This window comes from Hesperophylax consimilis, chromosome 11 (genome assembly GCF_061612785.1).
Source record: "Hesperophylax consimilis isolate HC1 chromosome 11, BYU_Hcon_1.0, whole genome shotgun sequence".
NCBI classification, from domain to species: Eukaryota; Metazoa; Arthropoda; class Insecta; order Trichoptera; family Limnephilidae; genus Hesperophylax; species Hesperophylax consimilis.
This window is the reverse complement of record NC_142846.1, coordinates 9,892,696-9,920,061: the sequence shown is the minus strand read 5'-3', so window position 1 is coordinate 9,920,061 and position 27,366 is coordinate 9,892,696. Positions and strand designations below refer to the sequence as shown.

General features: G+C 33.0%; 2 protein-coding genes across 4 annotated transcripts in view; one reads left to right on the top strand and one right to left on the bottom strand.

Moving 5' to 3' along the window:
• nsl1 (non-specific lethal 1) overlaps positions 1 to 27,366 on the top strand; it is a 76,782-nt gene that overhangs the window by 27,968 nt on the left and 21,448 nt on the right. For both annotated transcript variants that reach the window (XM_089637272.1, XM_089637271.1), the window contains exon 3: positions 25,265 to 25,612. In XM_089637272.1, the coding sequence (XP_089493398.1) occupies positions 25,265 to 25,612 (348 nt within the window). The remainder of the gene's footprint in view (positions 1 to 25,264; positions 25,613 to 27,366) is intronic.
• LOC149419764 (uncharacterized) lies at positions 5,276 to 6,749 on the bottom strand. Of its 2 annotated transcripts, none has more exons than XM_089637274.1 (4): positions 6,373 to 6,749; positions 6,154 to 6,234; positions 5,970 to 6,050; positions 5,276 to 5,882 (listed from the first exon to the last, which is right to left on the bottom strand). In XM_089637274.1, the coding sequence occupies exons 1-4, from the start codon at positions 6,428 to 6,430 to the stop codon at positions 5,755 to 5,757; spliced, it is 348 nt and encodes a 115-aa protein (XP_089493400.1). In that variant the 5' UTR covers positions 6,431 to 6,749; the 3' UTR covers positions 5,276 to 5,754. The 2 variants fall into 2 exon arrangements, with proteins under 2 accessions (XP_089493400.1, XP_089493401.1); XM_089637275.1 differs by having other exon boundaries at positions 5,276 to 5,694.

Below are 27,366 nucleotides of genomic sequence, written 5' to 3'. Positions count from 1 at the left end.
GTGTAGTCCAGTCTATTTATGTATACAGGGTGTATCGGCACTAACCCGACAAACTTTAACCAGCTATTCCTTAGCACATTTGGAGTAAAAAATGTTATGGGCGCTTTGCTGTCCGGTAGCATTTTTTTTTCAATTAAAAATAAAAAAAAATAAAATTTCCACACTACATCACTGTCATTGGCATTGCGTTTCGTGTTAAACAGCTGTTATAAGCAAGTATGTCAAAAAGCGTCTTCGCTCTTTCGCACACACTAAATAATAATAGTTAAAAATGAGACGAATGGTGCCGTGCTATTTCGTTGTGACTGAAAACGTGCGCCAATATAGGTACACACGTGCATTATTCAACGGAATTCGAATAAAATATTTGCCAGATGGGTTTTCAAACTCCGTCAAAGGATAAAACAGTGGTGACATGTGGTGAAAATATGAATAATTATTTTTTTATTAAAAAAAACGTTACCGGACAGCAAAGTGCACATAAGATTTTTTACTCCAAATATGCTAAGGAATAGCTGGTTAAAGTTTGTCGGGTACGTGCCGATACACCCTGTATAGGGCTATTCATATGCTGAAATATAATTTTATTCCACAGAATTGATCTCACTGAGAAAATTTTAAGATTCTGATAAAGGTATGGAACATTATGCCTTTGTTCGTATAAACTTTTATGAGCTAATCATTTAACTAGTGAATTTTGAACTGATTGAACATGGTTTATATTTGTTTTTCATGAAAGTCCCCAAGCTGTGATTCCATACCTTATAATAGATTCAGCTAGTGATAAATAAATTATTCTAAGTGTACGTATTGGAACATAGAATTTTAATTGATATAATCTATTAACAATAGATCTCAGACGTTCACAGACTTTATTTATTTGTAAGTCCCACTTGAAAAAACAATCAATAATAATACCTAAATATACATTCTCTGTGACCAGTTCAATATTTTCACATGTACATATTGCAGGAATACCAACATGTAAGCAATTTGAAGTGTGTCTTTATTTCAGGTGTAATAATATTTGCCTTAGCATTGGGTGATCTAATATGTATCAATTTAGTTTTTTTTTTGGCATTTATAATTAAACCAGAGTCGTGAGACCATTTCAAAAGTTCAATGTAATCTTTTTGTAATAGTTCAATACATAATTGCAAATCACTGCGAGAAATCACCAATGCAGTATCGTCCGCATATTCAAAGTGTTTTACATGTTTAAAAATGTACTTAATAAAAGATACATAAATAATATATTAAATTGGGCCTAATATGGAACCTTGAGGAACGCCTGCTAATATTTTCCTTTGTTTACTTAAGGTGTTCAAAAGTTTTATTTTCATACATCGGTTGTTTAAGTAATTAAGTATCAAAAGTGTTAATTATTAAATATGTTAATTTCTCCTAACCATTCCGCGAGCATATATTCATTTAATACATCATATCATAACTTATTATTTTTTTGTTTGTTTAATTTGCAGAACCCGTCAGTTTATGGTCAGTTTTATTTACTTCTCACAATATCTTATTTTTTACATGTTAGTTTTCTCCGTTCTTATAAAATATTTTCAAAATGAAATAAGTTTATAGTGGTTTTAGCCGGAATACTCATGAAAATAACAAAACGACCTAAGTATTAGGTAGAACTTGGTAGAAATTATTATTTAAAAAAAAGTTTTTGATTTGATTTTAAATTAATTTATAAATGTCGTTAAATATAACTCACGAGGGCATCTATTCAATATGTTTCTATACAGTTCAACAGTATTTCACGAATCGTTAATTTAATAAACAGGTTTCTGAAGAGATTTTACTTAACGGCCTAAGCCCCTTTACAAATCTAAAGTCTTCGTCATCCGGTGAACTGATGACTGAATTGACTTGGAGTAATGAAAAAACCTTGGATATTATGCTAGTGATGTTTAAATCAAAATAAACATTCCACACATGTTAACTATATTAGTTACTCGACATCAGCGGCGTGCGTTGACCACCTGAACATGACCAGGACCAAAGGGCTGGCTGACTGTCTTGTAGTTTTCAAGTTCGGGTTTGATTTGTGAATTGAATGTTTTAAAAGAACCATTTTATTATTATCTTCCGCTGATTATGACCAACTGGATACATGTGCGCTCAAGTTCCTTACTTGTTTGTATCTATGTACTTAATTATTAAAAAAACACGGAATCCCCAGAGAACATTCTCAACGAAAAGTGCTTCTCTGAGAAGATGAAAAAAAATCTGCAATTAAGATCGAACCACAAATATCTGAATTTTGAATATGTTAAAAAAGCTTCTTTGATCGACTGGTTCAAAACTTTGAAAAAATACTAAAGTTTGCAGTTAAACCGTTTTATAAAACAAAACAGAAGTCGTTGATTGTTTTTTTTTAACCGTTAATTTGTTGATATTTTATTTAGCCGAGGGTCTGCAAAGGGTAGTCAGCTCGCAGTTGAGTATGCGGCTGTATATATAAATATACCTATCTTTTAATTTATTTTTCCGGTTCATTTTCCTCCGGGTAGGGACAGCTTTTCAGCCTTTATTGACTGCACGCCACTGCTCGACATACGATTATAAATGTTTCTACCAACTATGGGCCAACCAACCATTCTCAACATTTTGCAGTCGTTTATTGATTATATTACGTTAAATATTTGGAATTCATCTTCCTTAGAACATGTTACCAACTGTAAGTACGTGGTACTATCGGCTGCTGGGGTCCCCAGTCCAGGGTCAATTTTATTACCAACTTCCATTAGTCTTGTGACTTTTATAAGGCGACGAATTGAAAAAATAATATTGAAAGGTCCGACGCTTAAATGATATTATCTCTGTTCCTATAGCACTCACTCGTAATGTAAATAATCAATATCAGAAAGTAATATTTATCATAGAGCCAGTCTAATTGTTTAGAAAATCACTCATCAGCACTTTCACGTTGGTTGCTATAGGCCAAGGCTGCCCAACCTTTTTAACAGTTGGGCGAAATTGACGATTTAAAAATCAATGGCGGGCCACTGAATACTGACGGTTCCTATTTCCATGGGGAGGGGGGGGGTTGTTAGAGAATTTCTATAAAGCATAATTCCCCACAAAAAATTCAAAATGAGTGCTCCACACAAAATATTTGAAATCCATGGGGGGGGGGGTTGTTACGGAACTTCGCTGAGAAAAATTCCGCACACCCAAAAACATCATATGTGATTCCCGACAACAATTTTTCCAATTCCACGGGGGGGGGGGGGGTGGCTTCAAGATTTCGGACGCAAAAATATTATATCAAAAACCGGTGTATTTTTGTTTAAAAAGTAAGTTTTTTTTTATTTACTAACCAATATACATATAATACATAATTAACCAATATATATAATATTAGTAGTAACAATACCTCCCTAATTGAGAAATTCTCGTGTTTAGGGAGGGAGCACTATCAAATTGACAGTACTATACATACTTATCAGTTGTTACAATTTGGATGCATGAAGGACTACTTTTTTTATATATAATGAAAATATAAGTTGCAATTTTTTTTTTTTTTTTTTGTACATATTGAAATTTTTTTTATACATAATGAAAATTATAAGATGGCATTTGTTTTGTATATAATGGAAATATAGGTTGGCACATCGTAACACATAAAAATTATGTAATAGTAAAATGTTTTTTGAGTTTTCGTTTAAAAATTTCATAATTCCTCTCGGGTTGTATTTCTATAGGGAGTTCGTTAAAGCATTTTATTGCTGAGTATGTGTAATGATGTTGGGCTGTTGTAGTATTAAGTTTAGGAATTATTATTTGTCCTAAGGTTTTCGGTCTGGTGCTAAATGACTTTATTGTTAGTTTGTCTTTATGGATTTGTAGTAATGCGTTTTTTGATAAATTTTATTTATTGGTAATACTTTGAATTCATCGAATAATTTCTGGGTTGAATAGTCTAATTGAAGACCCCAAGGCAAGAAGTTGTTAACTTACATTGAAGGCATTCTGAGATATTTAGACTTTTGCGTTTTGACTTATAATTTTTTATTTGAATGTCATATACAATGTGCTGATCCTTCATGGTGTAGTAAACAAACCAAATTTACATTACATTTAGTAATATTAAGTAGTTTTGCAGTCCAAAAGTTAAAATAAACATGTTTTCTACAAAAATATGTAGTTAACATGTTCATGCCATCTTCAGGGATAGGTGAGGAAGATACAGAATTGAAAGGCAAGAACATGTTAAATTCTTGTTGTTTTATTTAATCAAACAAATTAAACTTTTTTTTATATAAAGTACCTAACTAAATAATAATTATTATTGAAAAGAAAAGGTAGCAGAGCATGTGTCAATTTTTTTAAATTTTTGCATGTGAGACTTTTAAAAAATCCACGATAAAACTCATCCAGGTATGGTTACAATTTTTGGATAACATTCCATTTGGCCGCATCGATTTCTTTGTTATCTCTCACTTTTGATGACAGCATTGGCGGGGAAGATAATGTTTCAAACTTTTTTTTTTAAGATCCACTTCTTTCCAAGGCTCTTCTTCGGAGAGTGATTTTCGATATTTATAAATCCCGAATTCCTCCACTCTTATCCAGCGAATTCCTATTTGAAAGTTAACCTTTTTTCCGATAGTGTTTTTTGTATTGTGTATAAAGTTCAGATGCCTTTTTCTTATCATGTTTTTGCATTTCAAATGCAGCTTTATACATATTTACATGAACTTGGTCAGATTTTTTGCTATCGCAAGTCCCACAAGTGTCTGTCTTAGGCACACCAAACGACAAGTTGAAATCCTCTGTAAAGATCCTAGTGTAACGATTCAACGAAACAGGGGCATACTCTTTTTCTCCACAAAACATATTATAGAGCTCATACAGTTTTGGGATTGACAAATCGGATGCGAGGTACAATTTATGGGGATTTTTGTTCCTGGAATAATGTGAAGCTTCTGCAGGGAACATATTGATGTGTTCTCTTACTTCTTTAAGCTGGTTATCTGGTGTTTTGTTAGGCCTCGTGCAGTGGCGACCTCTGTAACTTACTGCTGGTGATAAAACTCCTGCAGCTACTTTTCTCCTCGAAATATCTAATCTGCCTCTACCTATTTGGTAAATGGATTGTAAGGCTGGTTTGCAAACTTGTTCATTAATTCCTTGTATTGAAACAGAGTACGTAATATTGCAGGATCGTTTGGCCGAAGTGATCCTGGTTATATTTTTAATATTCATCGATCTCAATAACAAAGTTGATTGGGCTTCTGAATGTAGTGAAGAAAACTCTAGAAAGAGTTTTTGCCTAACTTCGGCATTAAATCTTGAATTACATTTCAATCTGCAGTTGCTAACACAAAGATTTTCTTCCAGTTTTGGTGTTTTAGCAGGTTTAAGGCTTTTTTTATAATTAACATAAGAATCACCTCTCATCCTAGCGTCCCGCGCTATTTCTCTTGCTCGCCCTAGCTTGGGCCTCTTCCTACTCTTTTTAGTGCCTGAAAATAATACACACATTCATATCAGTTAGCGAACAGTCAAAAATGATTTTTTTTTAAGTTAATCTGAAATTATATACCTAGGTACAGCAATACAAATTACCTTCTTAATGACTGTTTTCTATATCAGAAACGTTTAAATTGTTTTCAATTTCGCTTTCAGCGTCCTCAGTATATTGTCCTACACTGCTTTCCACAGCAAGAGCTGCATCTGAAAATAATAATTTAATCTTCATTACATGCAAATCAGTAAAATAAAATTCAATTCAAGTTATAAAGCCTTATCCTCACCAGTTTGATTTAAATTATTGAGTATCTCATCTTGTTGTACGTATTCCAAAATTATATCTCCTGTACCAGTGGTAGTAGCGATATACTCTAGACTCCTCTGATTATCTTCTGAAAATACAAAGTACAATAAAATAATCATTTTTAGTTCAATGTTCAAAAGAATTTAGTGTCACAATAAAGTATTTTTAAGTTTACCTTCCATTAACATGACATCATGTTGAGGTATTCCTAATAATATCCCAAACTCAACACCAGTCAAAGAGTCTTGAACACTTTCTGAAACGAAATATTGTAAAGCATTAATGAAGGAATTCAAAACATAAGAAAACATAAAAGAATATTCAGAGTCACAGAGTAAAACTTTTTTTTTTGCATTTACCATCCATTAAAATTACATTATTTTGAGGTATTTCTAAATGCTTCTCAGGTTGTACTAAATTAGTGGACTCTTGAACACTTCCTGAAACAAATTAATAAGCATTACAATAAAAAATTGTTGACTTTTAGATAGAAAAACACCAAAACAAAAATGATCCACCCATTTTCAAACTACTTTAAGGATAAATTAAGATGAACGATAATGTTTTATACAGCTTACCTGATTCCCTGATCAATTTTTGACACATCTTCACCATTTTTTCACCTCTGGAACTCATTTTTGATGATTTTTAAATAAAAAACGTGCACTGCAAAACTTTTTAAAACCACCAAGGTAAACGTCAAAGTGAGTGAATAACATGTTAACCATAAAAATCTAAGCCAATGTAGATGGGAAGAAGTTGTTAATTACAGAATTACGGCAAGAACTTGCTAACTTAGTAGTTAACAAGTTCTTGCCCTTATTTTATCAACTTAATGTCACAGAAACACGTAGTTAACATGTTCATCACATTGATTTAAGCATGTTCTTGCCGTTTTTAAGCTCTGGCATGGTGTTCATTGGAAAGAGCGTATGCGAATTAGTTTAGAGAGCATTCTAACTAATTTTTTACGAAAATGTAAGTTAACAACTTCTTGCCTTGGGGTCTTCAATTGTTTCTTTAGAATTATTTTGATGAGTCTTCTATGTACTATTTCAAGTGGGGTTAAGTTGGTTTTATACGCTCCTCCCCATTCTATTATTCCGTATTGCAGTTCAAGAGGTTAGATTTTTTCGTTCGCTGATTCTCGTTCTGAGTAGACTAAATAGCGATAAATCGCCTTCGTTGGCAACACTGGTGACCGCGCGCAAGCTTGCATTATTTGTTTTACCGCGGGCCCGCGACACTTTTTCAAATTGGCGGGTTTTTGAAAATGGTTCACGCGGGCCACTTATAATTCGTTCACGGGCCACAATGTGGCCCGCGGGCCTGGGGTTGGGCAGCCTTGCTATAGGCATACCGATGATAGCTTCAATAATCACCACTCCGCTTTTCTCACAAATGACGCATGTAACAGAAAGAGAGGCTGTGACGGAACTCTCAGCGGTAGGACCATACTGATCTTGCGTAATTGTATAAAGCTCCGTTCTAACCTCTCCCTCTTTTACATTAGCAACACCATTTATCAGAACGACACGCTTACAGCGGAGTTATCAGGGCGTTTTATGTTTTTTCTCCTCTAACATAATATGTTATTTTGTTGATGACGAAAATAGCATTCCAAGAGCCGTACGTTTTAGATTTAGTCTGACGTGTACCTGTAACATACTCGGAATCATAAATTTAAAAAAAATATACACATTATTACGAAATTATACTTGTAAAAACTGAAATAAGAATCTGACAATAATTTTAAACATCGCATTGCTTCGTTGCATCCATCCAATCTTACGTCACCCGAACTGTCACACAAACCCTTTGTTACACAACGGACGAGAACATACTATTTTTTGTCGTATTCCGAATCCCCCGACCTATATATTCTCCGTCGTCTTTGTGAAGTAACTAGAGTTCACTACGCAATATCCGTGCATAAAATATTATTTGTCCCCCTCGCGCCGCCGCCCGAACCCTCGCTCTGTCCCGCTCTGGCAGATCAATTCATTCATGAGGTAACGCCAGACGCTAGGCGGATCCCCTTTTCAGCCGAATTATACTAAACTTTTGTTACACTCCAACGTGAACAATGCAAATAACACAGGTAACCCACGGAGACGATTGTGCACACAAATAAATCTACTTGATGCTTTTATAAAAATGTACGAAAATTTATCTTTTCAATGACGATTTCCGTATTTAACACTGATTTACAATGTTGTGATTCCGAACCGAACTTTTCTTTCTATTGTATATGTTTGTATTATTTAAAATCCATGAATTGCTGTTGTTATTTTTAAGTGAACGCAATTTTTTTCTCTACAGCTAGCACACTTCGATTACAATAAAACATCATTGTGTACTGTATTTTGTTTCTTTAAGCCCCCCAATTTCTACCTTTTTATAACATATTTCTCTTGAAAACTTTAAGTTTTATGTTCCAAAAAATATATGTTGTTTTTGAAGATATCTATTTGTTGAGCCGAAACGGTAATTGTATGAAATTCTCTTCGTAGAAAAAATTGCAAAGTGTGCTCCGAAATTATCAAAAACACATTTTGTTCTGTTATTTAACATGTTATAGTTATGAAAAAAATACTGTATATCTTTAATTGCAACTTAAGCATTTGTCGAGAAGTTTTTGCTAAACGAGTCGTTTTTTATTAAATATTTTCACTTCATTATTAGTTTTTTTTTTTTTAAATATTAGTGCGCTCTTTCTAAAATTTGTATTTACATATCTCCCTCTTTCAAACCATATTCTTCTTATTTTTGAACGCTTACTACCGGGTTACTACCAGAGATGTGCAAAATGGGTACCCAAAACCATTTGAAATGCAAAATGGAAATGGGTCGAAACTTTTCCATTTGAAAATGCAAAATGGTTTTTAGAAAAGCATTTCAAATGCAAAATACCTTTTTTTTTTAAATATTTTTATTTATTTTATAAAATACAGTATAATGTTTAAATTTACATAGTAAGAGCATATTTCAATAAAAATTAACATGTTTACCTTTACAAGAGTCTAAAACTCGTGTGTAAAGGGAAAATAATAAAAACTTAACATACATATGTAAATAGAAGAAAAAAAGAATCATAAAAACATATAAAGTGAAGAGATTTTAGTTTTTTTATACAATAATTTATAAAATAATATAGTGAGATATCATCGTCATTCTAATTCGTTAAATTATTTATTGTAGTGAAGTTAATTTTATTTTTAAATTTATTAAAATCCGGTTCTAATCTCATCTCAGTCGTTAATTTATTAAACCATACCACTCCAGTGTACGTGTAATAGTGTTGTGCAAAACTGGTATGCATTAATGGAGTCCATAAGCGACCCATTGTATTTTGCCTATTGCTCTCGACACGAACCATGGCATGGTGTGACTTCTTATACAGATCTTTATGGATTTGAAGTAGCGTATTTTTCGTATATGTATTTTTTAGTGATGGGACTTGAAAATCTTGGAAAAGTTGTAAGGTTGGGTAGTCTGATGGTTTTTTTATTAAAATTTTTATTAACAGCCTTTGAGTGATTTCCAGCGGTAAAAGTGATGATTTGTAAGCTCCCCCCCACGCAACGATACCATACTGTATTATTGAATGCGCTAGAGCGTAGTAAATATTTTTAAGAATTTTTAAGTTAAGTATATTTCTTAGACTAATAAATATGTAAATGAGTTTTCTTAATCTATTTATGATATTGTTTATGTGAGTTTTCCACTTAAGTTGACTATCTATTATTACACCTAAATATTTAATTTCATTTTTATTTCCTATGGATAAACAGTCATTATTTTGGCAAGTAGATTTTTTTGATATGCATTTTTTTGAATGTATTTTAATATTTAATGTAATAAAAGGGTTTATTTTGTTTATACTAAAAATTATATAATATGTTTTTTCAATATTTAATGTTAATAAGTTTTTATCAAACCATTCTTTTAACGTATTGATATCATTGTTAGCAATTATTTCAAGTTCATTCAATGAATTCGCTTGAAATATAATTGCAGTATCATCTGCATATGAAATGAGTTTTCCTGTTAATGGTAATTTAAAGATATTATTAACATATAATATGAATAGAAGAGGGCCCAATATGGTGCCTTGTGGTATTCCAAAGTCACTTGTGTTCGGTTCACTGAGAGTGTTATTTATTTTTACATATTGACTTCTAGAGTTCAGGAAACTTTCTATCCACATTTTGGCATTATCTATAATTCCTATTTTGTTAAGCTTGTAGAGTAATTTTTTGTGACTTATGCTGTCGAAGGCTTTCTTTAGGTCTATGAATATTGCAAGAGATTTTTTGCCTTTGTCTAGTGCTTGATGTATTTTTGTTGTTAAATCTATGATTGCGTCCTGTGTGCTTATTTTTTCGCGAAATCCAAATTGTTGGTCACTCAATATATTATTAGTTTCAATAAATTTTAGCAGTTGTTTTTTTGCTACCTTTTCAAAAATTTTTGAGATATTTGATAATACTGATATAGGTCGGTAGTTATTAATTTCTTTAGTATCACCTGATTTAAAAATCGGTGAAATAATAGTTTTTTTGTAAATAGATGGAAAGATTCCTTTTTTAAGACTATTATTTATGATATGTGTAATAGGTTTTTTCAAAAAGTTAAGAATTTTTTTCAGAATTTCAACGGTTATCCCATCAAAACCTGGTGCGGACTCAGTTTTTAGGTTTTGTATTATAACAACAGTTTCTTGTTCGGTTATCGTTTCGAATGTTTTTACTGTTTTATTTAATGAAGCTACTGGAATTCCTGATGTGGTGGTATTATCTATGTTGTTAGTTATTTCGTTTGCGAGATTTTTTCCGACATTTGAAAAAAAATTATTGAAAGCATTCGCACATAGTTTTGGGTTATCAGAAACTTGCATCATATTATTGTTGATGTGCAGCTTTAAAATGTCACTTGTCTTTCTTTTTTTATCAATTATTTCATTTATTGTTTTCCAAATTTTTTTACCACTGTTACCTGAATTTAACATCTTTTGTTTGTAGAATTCTTCTTTGGTCATTTTAATTAGTGCCGTTAGTTTATTTCTGTATTTTTTAAAGTGTAAAATAATCGAATTATTTAGTGGGAATTTTTTTGTAAGTTTAAATAATTTTTCTTTTTCTCTAATGGAAACCACTAGACCATGGGTAATCCATGGTTTAATTTTTTTGAATTTTTTTTTTATATATTTTTTTGTGTATTTCACAGCTTGAATCTTTTATATGCTTTTGTAAGGTGTCATGAAATTTTAAAGCACTATTATTTACATCTTCTGTGCAGAGTATAGATTCCCATGTTTCGTGAGACAGTTTTTCATGAAGTATTTGTTGATTTATCGATATTTTAGGCATGTTAGATTTATTACTATTATTAATGTTTTGTTTTTCTATGTTAAGGTTAAGAATACATGTATGATGGTCCGTTATGTTGTTTCTCCATATTATTGTTTGAAGATTATCAATGTAGTTGGAATTACTCCATATGTGATCAATACATGATGGTATTTGATTATTAAATTCTCTAGTATATTTGTTAATACAGGGTTTAAAATTTAAAGCGGTCATCATGTTAATATAATTGTCCTTTTCAATAGTGTGATTATTTTCAGCAATGTTAATATTAATATCGCCAATTAGAAAATTATTTGTACATTTATTATTTAAAATAATATTATTCAATTCTCCAATAAAAGTGGATATAACAGCAGAGTGTGTCCTGTATATTGATATTATTTGTATAGGTAGTTTATTATTAATGCTCAGTCTTATAATAATACAGTTTGCATTAGTCATATTCGTTTCAGTAAAGATAAACCTATTTTCAAAATGCATTGTAAATGCAAAATGATTTCTCAGGTCAAATAATTAAAATAATTATAGAATTTTTAAACAATTTTGTCATTTAATAATGGACATCAATGTAGAACAAACATATTACATGATGGTAAATCCAAAAACACCACTACATTTATGAAACCATAAAAAAATTGCGCGGGACTAATGTTGCCAACGTAAACATAGAAACTGATATCTAACATTTAATATTACAGCGTCATGGCCCCATGTTCAGTATTTGAATCAGTATTTTTTGTTATGGTATCACTCAATTGCCAGGGCTCCTACCAGGGAGCAACTTGACAAATGTAAATTATCCTTCATAGCGAGGTTGAGGACCGACTGATATTTGGGGCTTATGAAAAAAAGACGAGTAGAGATAGTAGGAAGAATGTTGCAAAAAAGCATTTAAAATGGAAAATGCATTGGGAAAAGCATTTAAAATGCAAAATGGTTTTTAGAAAAGCATTTAAAATTCAAAATACCCATTTTGCATTTCCATTTGAAAAGGATTTATTTGAAATAAAGCACATCTCAGGTTACTACGCACGCGGCTTTGGCATACTTAGATAACAAGATATTATATCGTCGCTCATTTCTCAGCTGAGCCATATTATACATATCACTATACGGACTTTTATTATGTGGGTACGTCTACCGAAGATAAAAAAATCGTATGAACAATTTTTCATTTTCTAATTCCGTTTGTATTTTTATTTATTTATTTGGAAGACCGACAGTTTACAATCAAAATAATAGTTCACACTCTCTAAGTAACATAACTCAACAATAACAAAATAATTTCGTCATTACTTTTATTTGGTCATAATTACTCCCAAATGGGGGTAACGCCCCCAACTGTAGGTGGACCTTTTAACACACCGAAATTAAATTATTATGTAAGGTTAGGTTTTTGAATATTTTTTTGTTTTACCGTGAATAATATTTGTTTGATAAATTAAAATTGCCTTCAAGTATTTATTCCGAATACCAGCGCACAAGATTGTTTTATAATTATATTCCACTAAAATCAATTAATTAATCAATCAATCTTATAGTTTTGCTAAAAGCAGGGTACAAGCAAAAATTATTGCAATTTTCAGTATCTAACTGACCCGGCAATACCTCGCTATTGTATTATCCATGTCTTACTCGGGCGTACCCGACTTCTTCTTCCTTTCAAACCACTCTCTAAACACTGCTGGCACCAATAAGAACAAACTTTTAAATTGTCAGGAAAATCGGCCCAGTCTATAGGGCACATATACGAACGTTGCCTTTTATTTATATACACACATTAATATTATTATTTAAAACTCGAGAGTGTACGAAGTTCAACGTAAACTTGTCATTATCAAACTGTCTATACATAAGCTGAAGAATCTGATATTTATTTTAGCATTTATAATTAGCAAACACATAATATAATATTTTTTAATGTAGCTATTACTTTGTTTGAAAAACTAGATTTTTATATCAAAGCCGACCGGTTTCGGAACAACTGTTCCTTCCTCAGTTCAAAATATACAAACAACATTAATAAGCAATGGTTGAACATATATTATTCAGTGTTGAAGTGGGGGTGGGGTAATATATAATAAATAATGATATATGGGACTGACGGATAGTATATAATATTATATTAAGGATTGTGCGCAAATTCTTCTCTAGTCCGTTTATAGAAAGCCATACAGAGGCACATATGTACATATATTTATGAAAAAATCGTCGAAAGATACAATGAAATAATACTAAATATATTATGGTGGTTTGCGATGATGGCAACAAAAATGGATATGGAAAATGTATTTAAAAATAAATTAAATGTAAATAATACGGTATAAAATGACAGTAATTAAAACATTTGAATTAAAAGAAAGGGAAACCGCTTCAGGGGAAAATTCACAGACTTTTTTTTTGGCATTTGTACAGTCATTAAAAAAAATTAAAACAATAAAAAGAACCAAACCACGAATTATGGGAAAGGAACAAAGCGACCGCAAGCGGCATGTCGCGCCGTTTGCGGTTGCTTCGTTCCTTTCCCATAATTCGCAGCTCGGCTCACGGAAATTTTGTTCTGTTTATATGTATACATTTATAGCATAAGATTTCCTGAGATTTTTACGGTCGGCCAGCCTATTTGATAAGAATAATACTATCACTGAGTCATGTTCTGCTTTCTCGATCATGTAAACGCGATAAAACTCCCAAGGAAATAGTTTAGGTTTTATTCAATCTACATTCTTATAGCCCAGCTACACTACTCGCGAAGTTGATCGAAGTTGACCGAATACGATAGTGTGGGCACGAACTTCGCTTCGCTTCGGGCATCTTCGCTTCGGGCATCTTCGCTTCGCTTCGCAAGACTTCCGATTGTTGTCGGTAAATGCGCCCGAGTCAAAGGACTCGAAGCGTCACGGCATAAATAAACCAATCACTGACTGGTTGGACTGAGTTACTCGCGAAGTACACGAGTGTGTGGGCACGCACTTCGAACTTCGTCGAGGACTTCGTCGAAGCGTCGAAGCGAGTAGTGTAGCGGCCGCTTTATTACTTATTTGTGCTCGCGCCGTATTATCATTATCTAAAGCTAAAACCGACTGAGATATTATGCCGATTTCGCGCTGTACAGTAATGACAATTTATTGTTTTTATTATTTAGTTCAGAGATGATGTTACTTTAGTTAGATAAATTTATAAGCTTGCACTTGATATGACTTCCCGGTGAATTTTATGTATTTTTTAAATAACACTGACACATTTTTGTTATTTGTTTTTGTGGTGTTATGCCGTGTTGCGCTAACTCCTTCTTTAGACTAAAGTAGGCTAAAGAAGGAGTTACCGCAACACGGCATAACACCCCAAAAACAAATAACAAAAATACTTTTAGCCGTGAAAATCTTAAATCATATTTAACACTGACACAGGCCATTTTTTTTCCTCTGACATTTTTAGTATTTTAGGTTTCAAGGATATCTAATCATAGACTAAGGGCGGCTTGCACCATAAGTTAAATTTGATTTAAATATAATTTTAAACACATTATTTGATTTAAGTCGACTTGGCGTCTTGCACCACAAAATTTAATTCGTTAAATGCGTTTAAAGAACTGTCAAAGTTAAATACCCAAAAGCGGCTGTTTAACTGAGTTAAACGTGTTTAGCCCTACTCGTAAAGCAGTACTGTCAAAAATATTTAGGTTATCTCTTCGATTTCTGATTGTGTTTAAAATCTATCTCATTTTAATTTGTATTCACAATGAACATTTGGGATATGTATTCTGACGATCATGAAGAAATTATGTTATTGAAATTATAAATAACTTAAATAAATTATAATATAGTCAGAAAAGTAAACAAGAGAACAAATTTATTTGAAACACTCAGTGCCAAGAAGTTTCAAAGAATATTTCGTCTCAGTAAAGAAATGACATCAAAATGAGGTGCTCGTCACTTGGAGCTAACCAGAGCTAACACTCCTTATCGAGGAGTACTTTGCAAGGTTGTAAACTTCTAATCATACCTACAGCATTCTTATAATACTTTAAAACAATATAATATGTAAAAGAAATTAAAAAAAAAAACAAAATTACTCGGATAATTGTATTTTTAATTCCAACAACAGAAGCTCTTTTTGTATTATTTCATCCTTTTTGTATTATTTCATCATTATGTCTATTTGCTTTAACTTTTTCTTCATAAAATAAATGAACACACTATTAAACCACACACACAATCACAAAATATTTTGACACTTCAAGTAAAATGAAACATCGTAGCTGTTTTATTTACGCGTAAATGGCGGTAAACACGCGGTAACTGTTTTACCGACGCGTTAAACGCGTTTAACTAAAATTGCCACCGAACTGCGTGGTGCAAGACGCAACTAAACGCATTTAAGTTAAATGTATTTAGGGTCTTAAATACGTTTAGTTAAATACAATTTAAGATAAAATTTGCGATAGTTGGTGCAAGTCGCCCTAAAGTGTATTTGTGTCACTTAGGGCGACTTGCACCAACTATCGCAAATTTTATCTTAAATTGTATTTAACTAAACGTATTTAAGACCCTAAATACATTTAACTTAAATGCGTTTAGTTGCGTCCTGCACCACGCAGTTCGGTGGCAATTTTAGTTAAACGCGTTTAACGCGTCGGTAAAACAGTTACCGCGTGTTTACCGCCATTAACGCGTAAATAAAACAGCTACGATGTTTCATTTTACTTGAAGTGTCAAAATATTTTGTGATTGTGTGTGTGGTTTAATAGTGTGTTCATTTATTTTATGAAGAAAAAGTTAAAGCAAATAGACATAATGATGAAATAATACAAAAAGAGCTTCTGTTGTTGGAATTAAAAATAAAACAATTATCCGAGTAATTTTGTTTTTTTTTTATTTCTTTTACATATTATATTGTTTTAAAGTATTATAAGAATGCTGTAGGTATGATTAGAAGTTTACAACCTTGCAAAGTACTCCTCGATAAGGAGTGTTAGCTCCAAGTGACGAGCACCTCGCTGATGTTTTATTGGCGTTGAATTTTAACTGAGGTTCAATTTCTTGCACTAATAATGATGTCATTTCTTTACTGAGACGAAATATTCTTTGAAACTTCTTGGTACTGAGTGTTTCAAATAAATTTGTTCTCTTGTTTACTTTTCTGACTATATTATAATTTATTTAAGTTATTTATAATTTCAATAACATAATTTCTTCATGATCGTCAGAATACAAATCCCAAATGTTCATTGTGAATACAAATTAAAATGAGATAGATTTTAAACACAATCAGAAATCGAAGAGATAACCTAAATATTTTTGACAGTACTGCTTTACGAGTAGGGCTAAACACGTTTAACTCAGTTAAACAGCCGCTTTTGGGTATTTAACTTTGACAGTTCTTTAAACGCATTTAACGAATTAAATTTTGTGGTGCAAGACGCCAAGTCGACTTAAATCAAATAATGTGTTTAAAATTATATTTAAATCAAACTTAACTTATGGTGCAAGCCGCCCTTAATATGTAAAAGCCCAGCTGGGCGTAAAACCAAATTAATGATTCTTATAACTGGGCAAGGGACCCGACGTAACATAAAAAACCACCGTGGATTTACTAGGAGCTCACCGCGCTTGCCTCGATTTTATGGTATTTTGAACCTTAAAAAATGCTCAGAGTATACTTAAATATATTTTATTCGCTTGGCAAGGAAATAGTCTTAATGTATACTTGCAAATATTTTTATTTTATCTGTGAAAAAAGCGCAACGCGAAATTCCATGTCAAATATCATTCCATTTTTCAAAAGTATTAGTAAGTATTAGTACAGTACCGTATTTATTTACAGGAAAGCCTCATATGATATCTGGAAATTATAATAAAAATCGAGAATGTTTTCTTATGTCTTCATTCGAAAGTTTTTCACCGATTGCTTTGATATTATGCCACAATGTTGCATTCGAATAAGCATGTGAGTTTATATACCTTAACAATCTTACTTATAAATATTCCCTAATACATCGCTGCAGCGCTGGTATAGCTATACGGTGAAGAGGACCGTACATTGTTCGTGTTAAAATATTTATAAGTAATAATATTAATTAATAGATTTTTAGACCGTTACCACTTTGTTCCAATCCTTAAAATCTCGGTCATTTTCGCATTTGTCGTTTAGTTGCTAACTTCACGTTTCTTCAGATGACATTTGCGATGTCATTCACCCGGTCATGCCTTGAATTGTTTCTAAATTTGGTAAATTGGATAATACATTCCGTATTTGCTTTGGTAAATCGATTTAAAATATTCCTCTGATAGTGCTGCAAATGGGTATTAGTGCTTTTTTATATTTTAATTGCGCGACCGATGGTCATTTGTCAAATCAACCAGATTGTTAACTAAGTCCGCGATCTCCGTCTTAATACCATAGTAATACGTCCCTAATCCTGGGTTCGGGCTGTTTAAACATTTGTCAGCCAGGAATACGCAGTACGCATGCGCGTGATTATCCCCCCGAATTATCTATTGCGAGTAAGACCGATATTATACAATAGATGTCACCTGTGACAGGTAAAAAATGCTTGTATCTGTTGGACGTAAAAACAAGACGCGCTATTGTTTCTCCATCTGCTCAGACGGCCTGAGCCACAGCAACGCGTGGCGGGGTACCATTTCGTAAAAAAACAAATCAGTTATTACGAAAATAGTGTCAGCCGGCGTACGATTGGCATTTTACCCGTCTGGCCTTCGAAGGGTTAAGTGGTATTTCCTCTCAAATCTTTATTTAGATTTATCTGAAAGCCACTTATTTCTCAAACTTGCAATAATTTATGTATAAATATTTTGTTGGTGTGAAAGGGTCATGTCAAACCACTTCACTGTAGTGGTTTGGAAATTAAATGTGTCAAAATATTCCACCGCTTATACTTTATTATGAAAATGTATCCCAGAAATCATTTTGGAATCCGAAGGGTCTTTCGAGTTCTTAAATTTAATACATATTTTTTAATGTTAGTGGCGAGAGTGCAAAATGGTATTTTTTTTTACTATCTACTATTTTTACTATTAGTTATTATTTTATACAAGACGTGTTCAATAATTATATATATTTTGGAATATAGAGTTTGGTAATGTGAACTTTAACTTTCGATTACATTTTGAGTCATTTTGGTCAATTACGATAATGTAGTTTCAATAGAATTTATTATCTTTATATTGTAATCACATTTTGGATTAGTGTATTATCTCCATAAATAGTTAAGTAATAACATAGATCACTGTAGAAATGTATTATAAGTTTGTACAGCGCCCTTGAGGTGATGTTGAGAATAGTTTGGGGCTTGATGGAGTCTTCAGAATAACAGACGCATGGTTTTGGTTGCACAAAACTGCATTTGTACTTTATTTAATGTTACGAGTTTAAATTTATTCCCGACCCGGGCAAAACACTTTTACAGGTGGTCAGTTGACCATAATTCCTGCCTGTTACTATTTTTTGGAGAGAAGAAGTGAAAAAATCCACTCTGCGAGGCTTTTTATAACCTAATCAAAATAACACACATTGACAATCTAATTATCCAAACAAATACTGTCATAGAAGCCAATGGTAATTAAAACACCTGTTTTAACAATAGGCCCTAGCTTTACTACTGACCGCTAGGTGCTAGGCAGTGCCCTGTAAAATAAAATGGTTGTGCACTTAGCTAATAACTTGTACATTTTAAACAGGTGATTTTGCAGAAAAACGGTGCTATACAAGTCATCACATTATTATTATTAGTGCATTTTGTGTAAATGTGTAGAGTTATTATAATATTGTTCTTTAAATGATCGTTTTGTAATGCCAATCAAAAATACAATCTATTTATATGAAGCAGTTAATATTTCAGTAAACGGTGTGTCTTAAGATAAATAATATATTTTTTTAGAGCTAACACTCATTCAAATAAATAACTGTGGAGTCTGTGAACCAAGGACAGAGTGGGACAAATAGGCAGTTAATTACTTTGCAACGGTCATAAAAATCATCCATTATCTTCAATGACCATAAAATAGTATTTGAAAGATTTTTATGAGGCTATGGTTTATACCAGTAATGAGTAACCGCGGTCCGCGAGCCATTTTCATGTGGCCCACTTAGCTAAATAAAATAAATTTTTGATGCATTTTAAAGGTTTCCTTTTTATAAAATACCATAAGTTTTCTTGCCAAATTTTTGTGTAACTTTTCGAAGATAAAAATCAACATAATTTATTGGTTTCTCCAATTGTTTTTTTGTTGTTGTTTTATGTACCTTAATATTTAAGAATGATACAAATCAAAATTGAAAGAATGGTGGCGCTTTGCTTTTTTACGTTTTAAGAAATTAAAAAAAAAACACCTTTTTTAAAAATACAAATACGTTGGCTACACATTGACTGCAAAGTTAACCATTTCGAGCTGTATGTCCCGTACCCCCTGTGACCAGGATAGATGAGATAGAATAAATTGGCCCTCTGGCTAAAAAGTTTGATCATCACTGGTTTTGTACTTTGGGTTGAAAAAGTATTTTCGTAGTTTTTTTTTAATAGATATAAGATAATTACTGTACTTATTTTTATTATTATGCATCTACTTATTATCAGTGGTTTACACATATGCTCATCTTTATCACTGTTATCTCTCAGCTGTTAATTATTTCATAATACCAAGCAAGACTTTGAATACAATTATTGTAGACACATCGACCATATCAGTCTTACAGTTCAAATTATTGCAGTTGGTTCATTCAGACATCTCCATTGTGTCAAGTTATATAATGCACAATACATCCAACTTGACTCATGCTAATGTAAATCTCCTTACAATCATTATTCCTCGTAATAATATGGTCAGGGTGATGTATGCCATCCCACTGTTTCTACATGCTTCTCCATTCACTTCAAAATAAAAGTAACAATGAAACTATTTTCTATTTATTCTGTTGAATACAAAATTTTTGTTGACACCTTTTGGAAATAAATTCAATTACTTAAAATTCTGAACCCTTGAACTTCTTGTTTACTTTGACACGAATCTCCTACCTAGATGGCCTCCGTGATCGAGGGGTAAAGCTCTCGACTTGCAAGTAATTTATATAAGTACAATTTACTCATTTAAAATGTTTAATATTTGCGGCACATTAAGACCACCATTTAGAGTTGAAACGTTGTTTGAAATGGCTCTGGCCGTGTTTGGTGACCAGATCTGAATAAGATGAGGATAGGAGTGGGATGGATGAAATTTAGATCCGTAACAGGAATTTTGTGCGACACGAAAATGCCAATAAAACTTAAAGGAAAGACATACCAGACTATTGTTAGACCCGCGATAATGTATGGCTCCGAATGCTGGACTATGTACAACTCCTACTCTAGGCAACTCGAATCAGCAGAAATGCGAATGCTTAGATGGACGGCAGGAGTATCATTAAAAGATAAAATTAAAAGCTCACGCATTCGTGGTAGCCTGGGTGTCACTGACATAAACATTAAGCTAGAGGAACGACAGTTAAGATGGTATGGGCACATAAGACGGAGACCACCAGACCACACTGTGAAGCAGGCAATGTCTATAGAGCTTCAAAGACAGTCATCCAGAGGTAGACCAAAGAACTCCTGGATGACCCAATGCTCCAAAATCCTACAAAGAAACGGCCTAGATGAAAGCGACACTCAGAACCGAAGAAGCTATAACCTGAGAACGAGAAGAGCCGACCCCAACAGCCTACCTAGGCAATGAGTTGGGATAGTGCTAGGAAGAAGAAAAAAAGAAGATCTGAATAACCAGGTACTTCCCCACCTTCCTCTTGCCCATCTCCTTCCCCCTTCCCATCACCTTCCCCCTTCCCATCACCTTCAGCCTCACAACATACCCCAATTGGGGATGCCATAGTCTTACTGGTTCCAGCCGGTTGGGAGCAGTTGGCACTCTTTTGTGGTTTTATATTAACAACTATAATAAACGAAAAATATGTCAGCTCTCATAAATAATAATTTTTCTTACAGAAACAACATTTGTCTATGGAGACTTAAATTTGGTTTAGCGCTTGTATCAATCTGGTTGAGTTGAACGTAAAGTTAAACCGTGGAGTTGTACGTGATAAGGGGGCATGTAGCTAACAAGTTGAATGGCTGTATTGCTAGAGCACCCAACCCCCATCCGAGTTGAATCGTCTGTATTGTCTTTAAACCAACTTTACTCAGTCTGCCTAGGGGGACCGTTATGCGTAGTTGTGTGAGCACACATTTAAAGAATGAAAATAAATAAAATGACAGGCATGATTAATGATCATGAAGTTTTGACAAAGTTTTTAACCATTATACATGAGGATTTAACTTGCTTGTAGGCTACTAATACAAAGTAAGATATGGTCTGATAGAAATACCAGGAATGAAGTTCATTTTGGAGCTATTCAAATGTATTGAAAAGGATGCAACAAATGAAACTGTAAAAATTATTTTTTTAATACTTTTAGTACCATCATGACTGAATTTTTTTCATTCCATGAAGCATTTTTTTTTTACCCACGTTTGTCTTTTTTTTGTTCCCCAGAGGAGTAACTTGCGAAATTGAACCAACCATCGCGCGTCTGTGTTCAATGGTTAACACACAAAGGGTGAATCAACCAAATTGAGTGGTCTATAGGGGATTTGTTGACTGGTTTACTGGATAGCTGGGTAATGCTAGCAATTTGGTTAGGTTGGGAAGCCAAAAGAATCGATGCATTCAATCGTGGGCATACTGGCTAACAATGTTGGAAAGTTGATATTTTGACTTAATATTGCAATATTATGAAGTTATAATATCTATTAATTGCTGGAATACATATATGTACTAAGTCGAGTTAATTTTTCTATATAAATAAAAAATGAATACTTTTGTACTGGCTAAAAATGTTAAATAGATTTGCCTTATATTATGTCTATGAATGTGGACTTGTCATTTCTGACAGAAAATTTTAACTTATCTTAATTTTTTTTGGCTGCAGGCATTTTGCATCTTTACGCTTTTGTAAACGTCACATAACATTTAATATATGAAAATTAAGTTATTCAATCAATTTGAAACAAATGCAATATATATTTTCTTAGGAAAATAATTTCCCTTAGGGCTTATGTCATCTTTTGGGATGCTGTGTGGAGGGTCTTTTTTTTAAAGAAAGGAGGGGAAGTTCTGGGAAGGTAAAGGGTATGAGGGTTGGGAAGGAATCAAGAGATCAGTGTGTCCAGGAGGGACGGACATATGAATACATCTCTCCCACTGCGGTGTAAGGCGATGGTTCCAGAGACCAGTTGGAGAGGACAAAGGGTCACCCTAAGCCAGCTTCTCTTGATCTGGCACGCCTCGCAGCTGGTGGGCAGGCGCATCCTGAACAAACCTCGCCCGATGAACCTGGGCACCCCTGCTAAGTCACCAAACGTAGTAAACCACTTGGGGTGACCTATGGCAGAGGTGTTGGTTATCCAATAAATGGTTCCTGGGGCGGTGGTATCCATACCTGCCTGCCATATTGAAATATACTACTTCGTAATTAAAAATCCAACAGACACAAATGAAAAAGATATTAGCATTTTTAATGCCGGAAAGTATGGCTGTGCAAGGCTGGCTGTGAATTTTTTTAGCAAAAAAAACCTTAATAAGTATTTTTTGTTGTTTATATTTAAAGGTTATTATAAACACTTCCAAATATATACCCACCTGTGCATCGTTTACGCCGCTATTCACTTAGAAAAACACAATTCTAATTTTCACAAAATGTCAGGGTTGTCTTAACTTATTATAGAAAAATGCGAGAACTTGCTTTTGTTCTTGCTCTTCATCACCAACTTCGATATCAATATCACTATTATCTGATTCAACAGTATGGCCAGCTTCATCCATGAAATCTTCCTGCAGTTGGTTATTACCAGATGTATTTTGTTTACCACTCTCCATTGTCAGTCAAAGAAATGTTAGAATAATTATCGTAAAACTAAAACTCTAAAAAATCTTACAACTACAAACAGAAAACACACCCACTCCGTAAACTAAAAATAACTACTTATTTGCACAAGTATCACAAATTATAACTTATAAATCACGAAAAGTAAATAAACGGCAATAAAATTATAATATTTCAATGGCGAAACGAAAACTGACACAACTGACGCATTATAAAATAATAATGCATTATAGACACATAGTCACTGTCATGCGATGGTTTTTTTTTTAGATCACTGTGAAGTTGTTAACATTAATAAACTTTAATATTAAAGTGTTTCTCGGTCATCCAAATAGAAGTTTCTATGTGTTCCACATTTTAAATTATTCTAAATGCATGATATAACCAAGCAACAAAGGTATAAAGAAGGGCGCATAAGTGCGCTAATCCTGTAATGGCTGGCCTGCCGTATATGGCAATGAAGAGTGCGTAAACGTGCTTATGGCACAGAACCGGTAAAATGAACACACATCATATTTTTATATTAACAAAAACTGAAATTAAATTGATGTAAAAGTTAGAAGATAGTACGAATGCTTGTTTTCTTAAAACAGCAATTTTAGAGTTAACGTTTTTTTACCAGTATAACCACGATATGTAACTGGTAGCTGTGAAAACTGCTATAGATGTAAAATAATTTACTATTATTTATAATAATATACTAGTGAAAAATTATAATAATTTTTCTCCATAAATACATCTTATTCAGGTAAAACATTTAGGGCGACTTGCACCAACTATCGCAAATTTTATCTTAAATTGTATTTAACTAAACGTATTTAAGACCCTAAATACATTTAACTTAAATGCGTTTAGTTGCGTCCTGCACCACGCAGTTCGGTGGCAATTTTAGTTAAACGTGTTTAACGCGTCGGTAAAACAGTTACCGCGTGGTTACCGCCATTAACGCGTAAATAAAACAGCTACGATGTTTCATTTTGCTTGAAGTGTCAAAATATTTTGTGATTGTGTGTGTGGTTTAATAGTGTTTTCATTTATTTTATGAAGAACAAGTTAAAGCAAATAGACATAATGATGAAATAAGACAAAAAGAGCTTATGTTGTTGGAATTAAAAATAAAACAATTATCCGAGTAATTTTGTTTTTTTATTTCTTTTACATACTATATTGTTTTAAAGTATTATAAGAATGCTGTAGGTATGATTAGAAGTTTACAACCTTGCAAACTACCTACTCCTCGATAAGGAGCGTTAGCTCTAGTGACGAGTACCTCGCTGATGTTTTTATTGGCGTTGAATTTTAACTGAGGTTCAATTTCTTGCACTAAAATGATGTCGTTTCTTTACTGAGACGAAATCTTCTTTGAAACTTCTTGGCACTGAGTGTTTCAAATAAATTTGTTCTTGTGTTTACTTCTCTGACTATAAACGGTCTACTTATATATATAAGTATAATTTATTTATAATTTCCATAATTTCTTCATCATCGTGAGAATACAAATCCCAAATGTTCATTGTGAATACAAATTAAAATGAGATAGATTTTAACCACAATCAGAAATCGAAGAACCTAAAAAAATTTTGACAGTACTGCTTAGAGTGGGGCTAAACACGTTTAACTCGGTTAAACGGCCGCTTTTGGGTATTTAACATTGACAGTTCTTTAAACGCATTTAACGACTTAAATTTTGTGGTGCAAGACGCCAAGTCGACTTAAATCAAATAATGTGTTTAAAATTATATTTAAATCAAATTTAACTTATGGTGCAAGCCGCCCTTAAAAAGTTGATTTTACCCCTCATTTCGTCTTGAACAATCCTTAAAAAACATGATGAGTCATTGGCAATAATTGCCATTTTCATTCCAGTACTGTTTTGTACATATACTTTAATCACGTTTTTCATAAATTTTGTTCATTTTTTATTTCTCGATAAATTAACCAGTCATTAATATCTATTCTTATATATTATGTAAGGTTGAAAAATTGTAATAGTTTTCTTTTTAATTTGCAATTGTTATCTTACATACGCTAGCCTCACTAGGCCTGAAATAGAATTTCATGTACATGTGCCAACTAACAGTGCAAACTGCAGTCAAAACTCTTGTTATAAAATATTCAGTATTATGAAAATTGAACTTACTGTAATTATTTTGTTTTGCAGGCGGAAGCGAGCCCTTTGGAAGTGGTCCCATGAGCGAGCGTGGATCGCCTCCCGCTGGGGTTGGCTGCAAGCGCAGGTCCAGGAGCTGGAACACAAGATCCGCCAGCACGCTGAGCTGCTGCGCCAGGTGCGCGCCAACAAGGGAGGCGGCCCCCCCACCCACCAACCCCCCAACCCTACCGACACCACCACACCTGCGGGTTATAGCGACCCCCTGCCCGGCTCCTGCGACCCCGGGGCGGCCAGGGTGCGTCCTCTCGTCAAGGCCACCTTTCGTAAGCGAAAGTTGCTGCAAATGCACAATCTGCACACTGCGGCGGGGAAGGCGGCCAAACCCTCAGACATCAGGTGATATTTTATTTCTGGTCCTTCTTGATTCGGATCGTGTTAACAGTCGGTTTAAGAGGAAGAGTATGTATGGGACAATTTTTATATAAAAGTTAATGCTGATAGATTTGTGTGGGGGTTCTTAGTCTTGGATTTTCATCTTCTTCCTGTAATCCCAATGCTTCATAATCTTCAGATTGATACAATGTCAGTTAAAGCAGAATTTGACAGGTTTACCGATTTTTTAATGTTAACGTCAACGTATACAGATTTCCATCAATCTAAAAACATTGGAACAGATAGTCTTTCAACATTTTATCTTATACTGAAATTTTATTTACTTGTTTATTTTCACACACAAAGTGCATTATGGTACAAGTGATATGGTACATTAAATTTTACATACTTAAAGTACCTATTATGTATGCCTAACAATAATAAAATTTTAGGTTCCACTAGTATTTTTCTGTTTTATGCTCCGGCCTTCAACAGGTTAACTAATGAATATTATATGGGTAATGATAATAAAAAACAATAAAATGGAAGAGTGAAGTTACAGAGAAATTTTATTTAAGCTCAGAAAATTTGTTCACGAATTGTAATTCACAGTTAATAAAAGTTTAATGAAAAATAAGTGTAAGTAGTTTAAAAATAAAAATTAATTATACCAAGCTAAAAATAATAAAATAGTTTTGTGCGTTAGCAACGAATCATGAAAAGTGTCAATCAATGGAAAATGTATGTATAATCGGATAAGAACTTTACAAGTTTAAAATTTTTAATGTCATCTGCATATCAAACATAGTAACTATTTTGAAAGCATACATAATAACGTTTATGTAAATATTAAATAAGAGTGGTTTGAGATGTGATCCCCGGAGCACACCTGAGACGATTTCCGTTAAGCGAGATGCGAAACCATTTGTTATTAGGACACATGATAGTGATTAACATAGTCAAATGCTTAGGAATAATCTGTATCAATGGCATCTAACTGGCTTCGCATATCCATTTGGCCATGAAGAAAATTTGAAAAAAACTAAAAAATAAAGCTTTGTAGTTGTGAAGTGATTCTTCATGAAGTCGTGTCGATTATTTAAGAGTGAAGGTGAAATAGGATATTATCAATCGTGAACAAGTTTTTCCAATACTTTACTTAGAATCGGTAATTTCGATATAGGTTGATAGTTCGAGACATCATTTTTAGTGCCATTTCTAAAGACTGGTAATCAGGGCTGATTTCCATCTGTTGGGAAAAGTTCTTTCAGAAAGCGATGGGGGATCCGGATGTCAAATGTTTATTAAATAATTCATAAAAACCCTGGAAGTTGATCATCCACTGGTCCCTACTTGATATTTATTTATTTATTAAGACATACACAGTACAATAAGATACAGTCAGATATTTTTAGTTATTACATAGTTGTAGTACTTATTACGTATGTCCATAAAATATCATTACGTAATTTCGCCTGAGATTGTTATAAAAGGAAGGAAGTGTGTGGATAGATAATAATAAATGAATTGAAAACAATAATTATAATAAGCTCACGATTTGTAATTGACTGTTAATACATAGGAGTTTTGAAAAATGATGTGAAAATATTTTTGAAATATGTCATGCTAAGAAATTTAATAAGTTAGTTTTGTATGTTAGAAAGGAATCATGAAAGATGTCTAAATGAAGTAATTTTTCGTAATGGGTGTATGTTGTGATTGCGCGAGTAATTACTGAGTTGTTTGCTGCATTGGCATTGTTAACTTCAATATGAAAT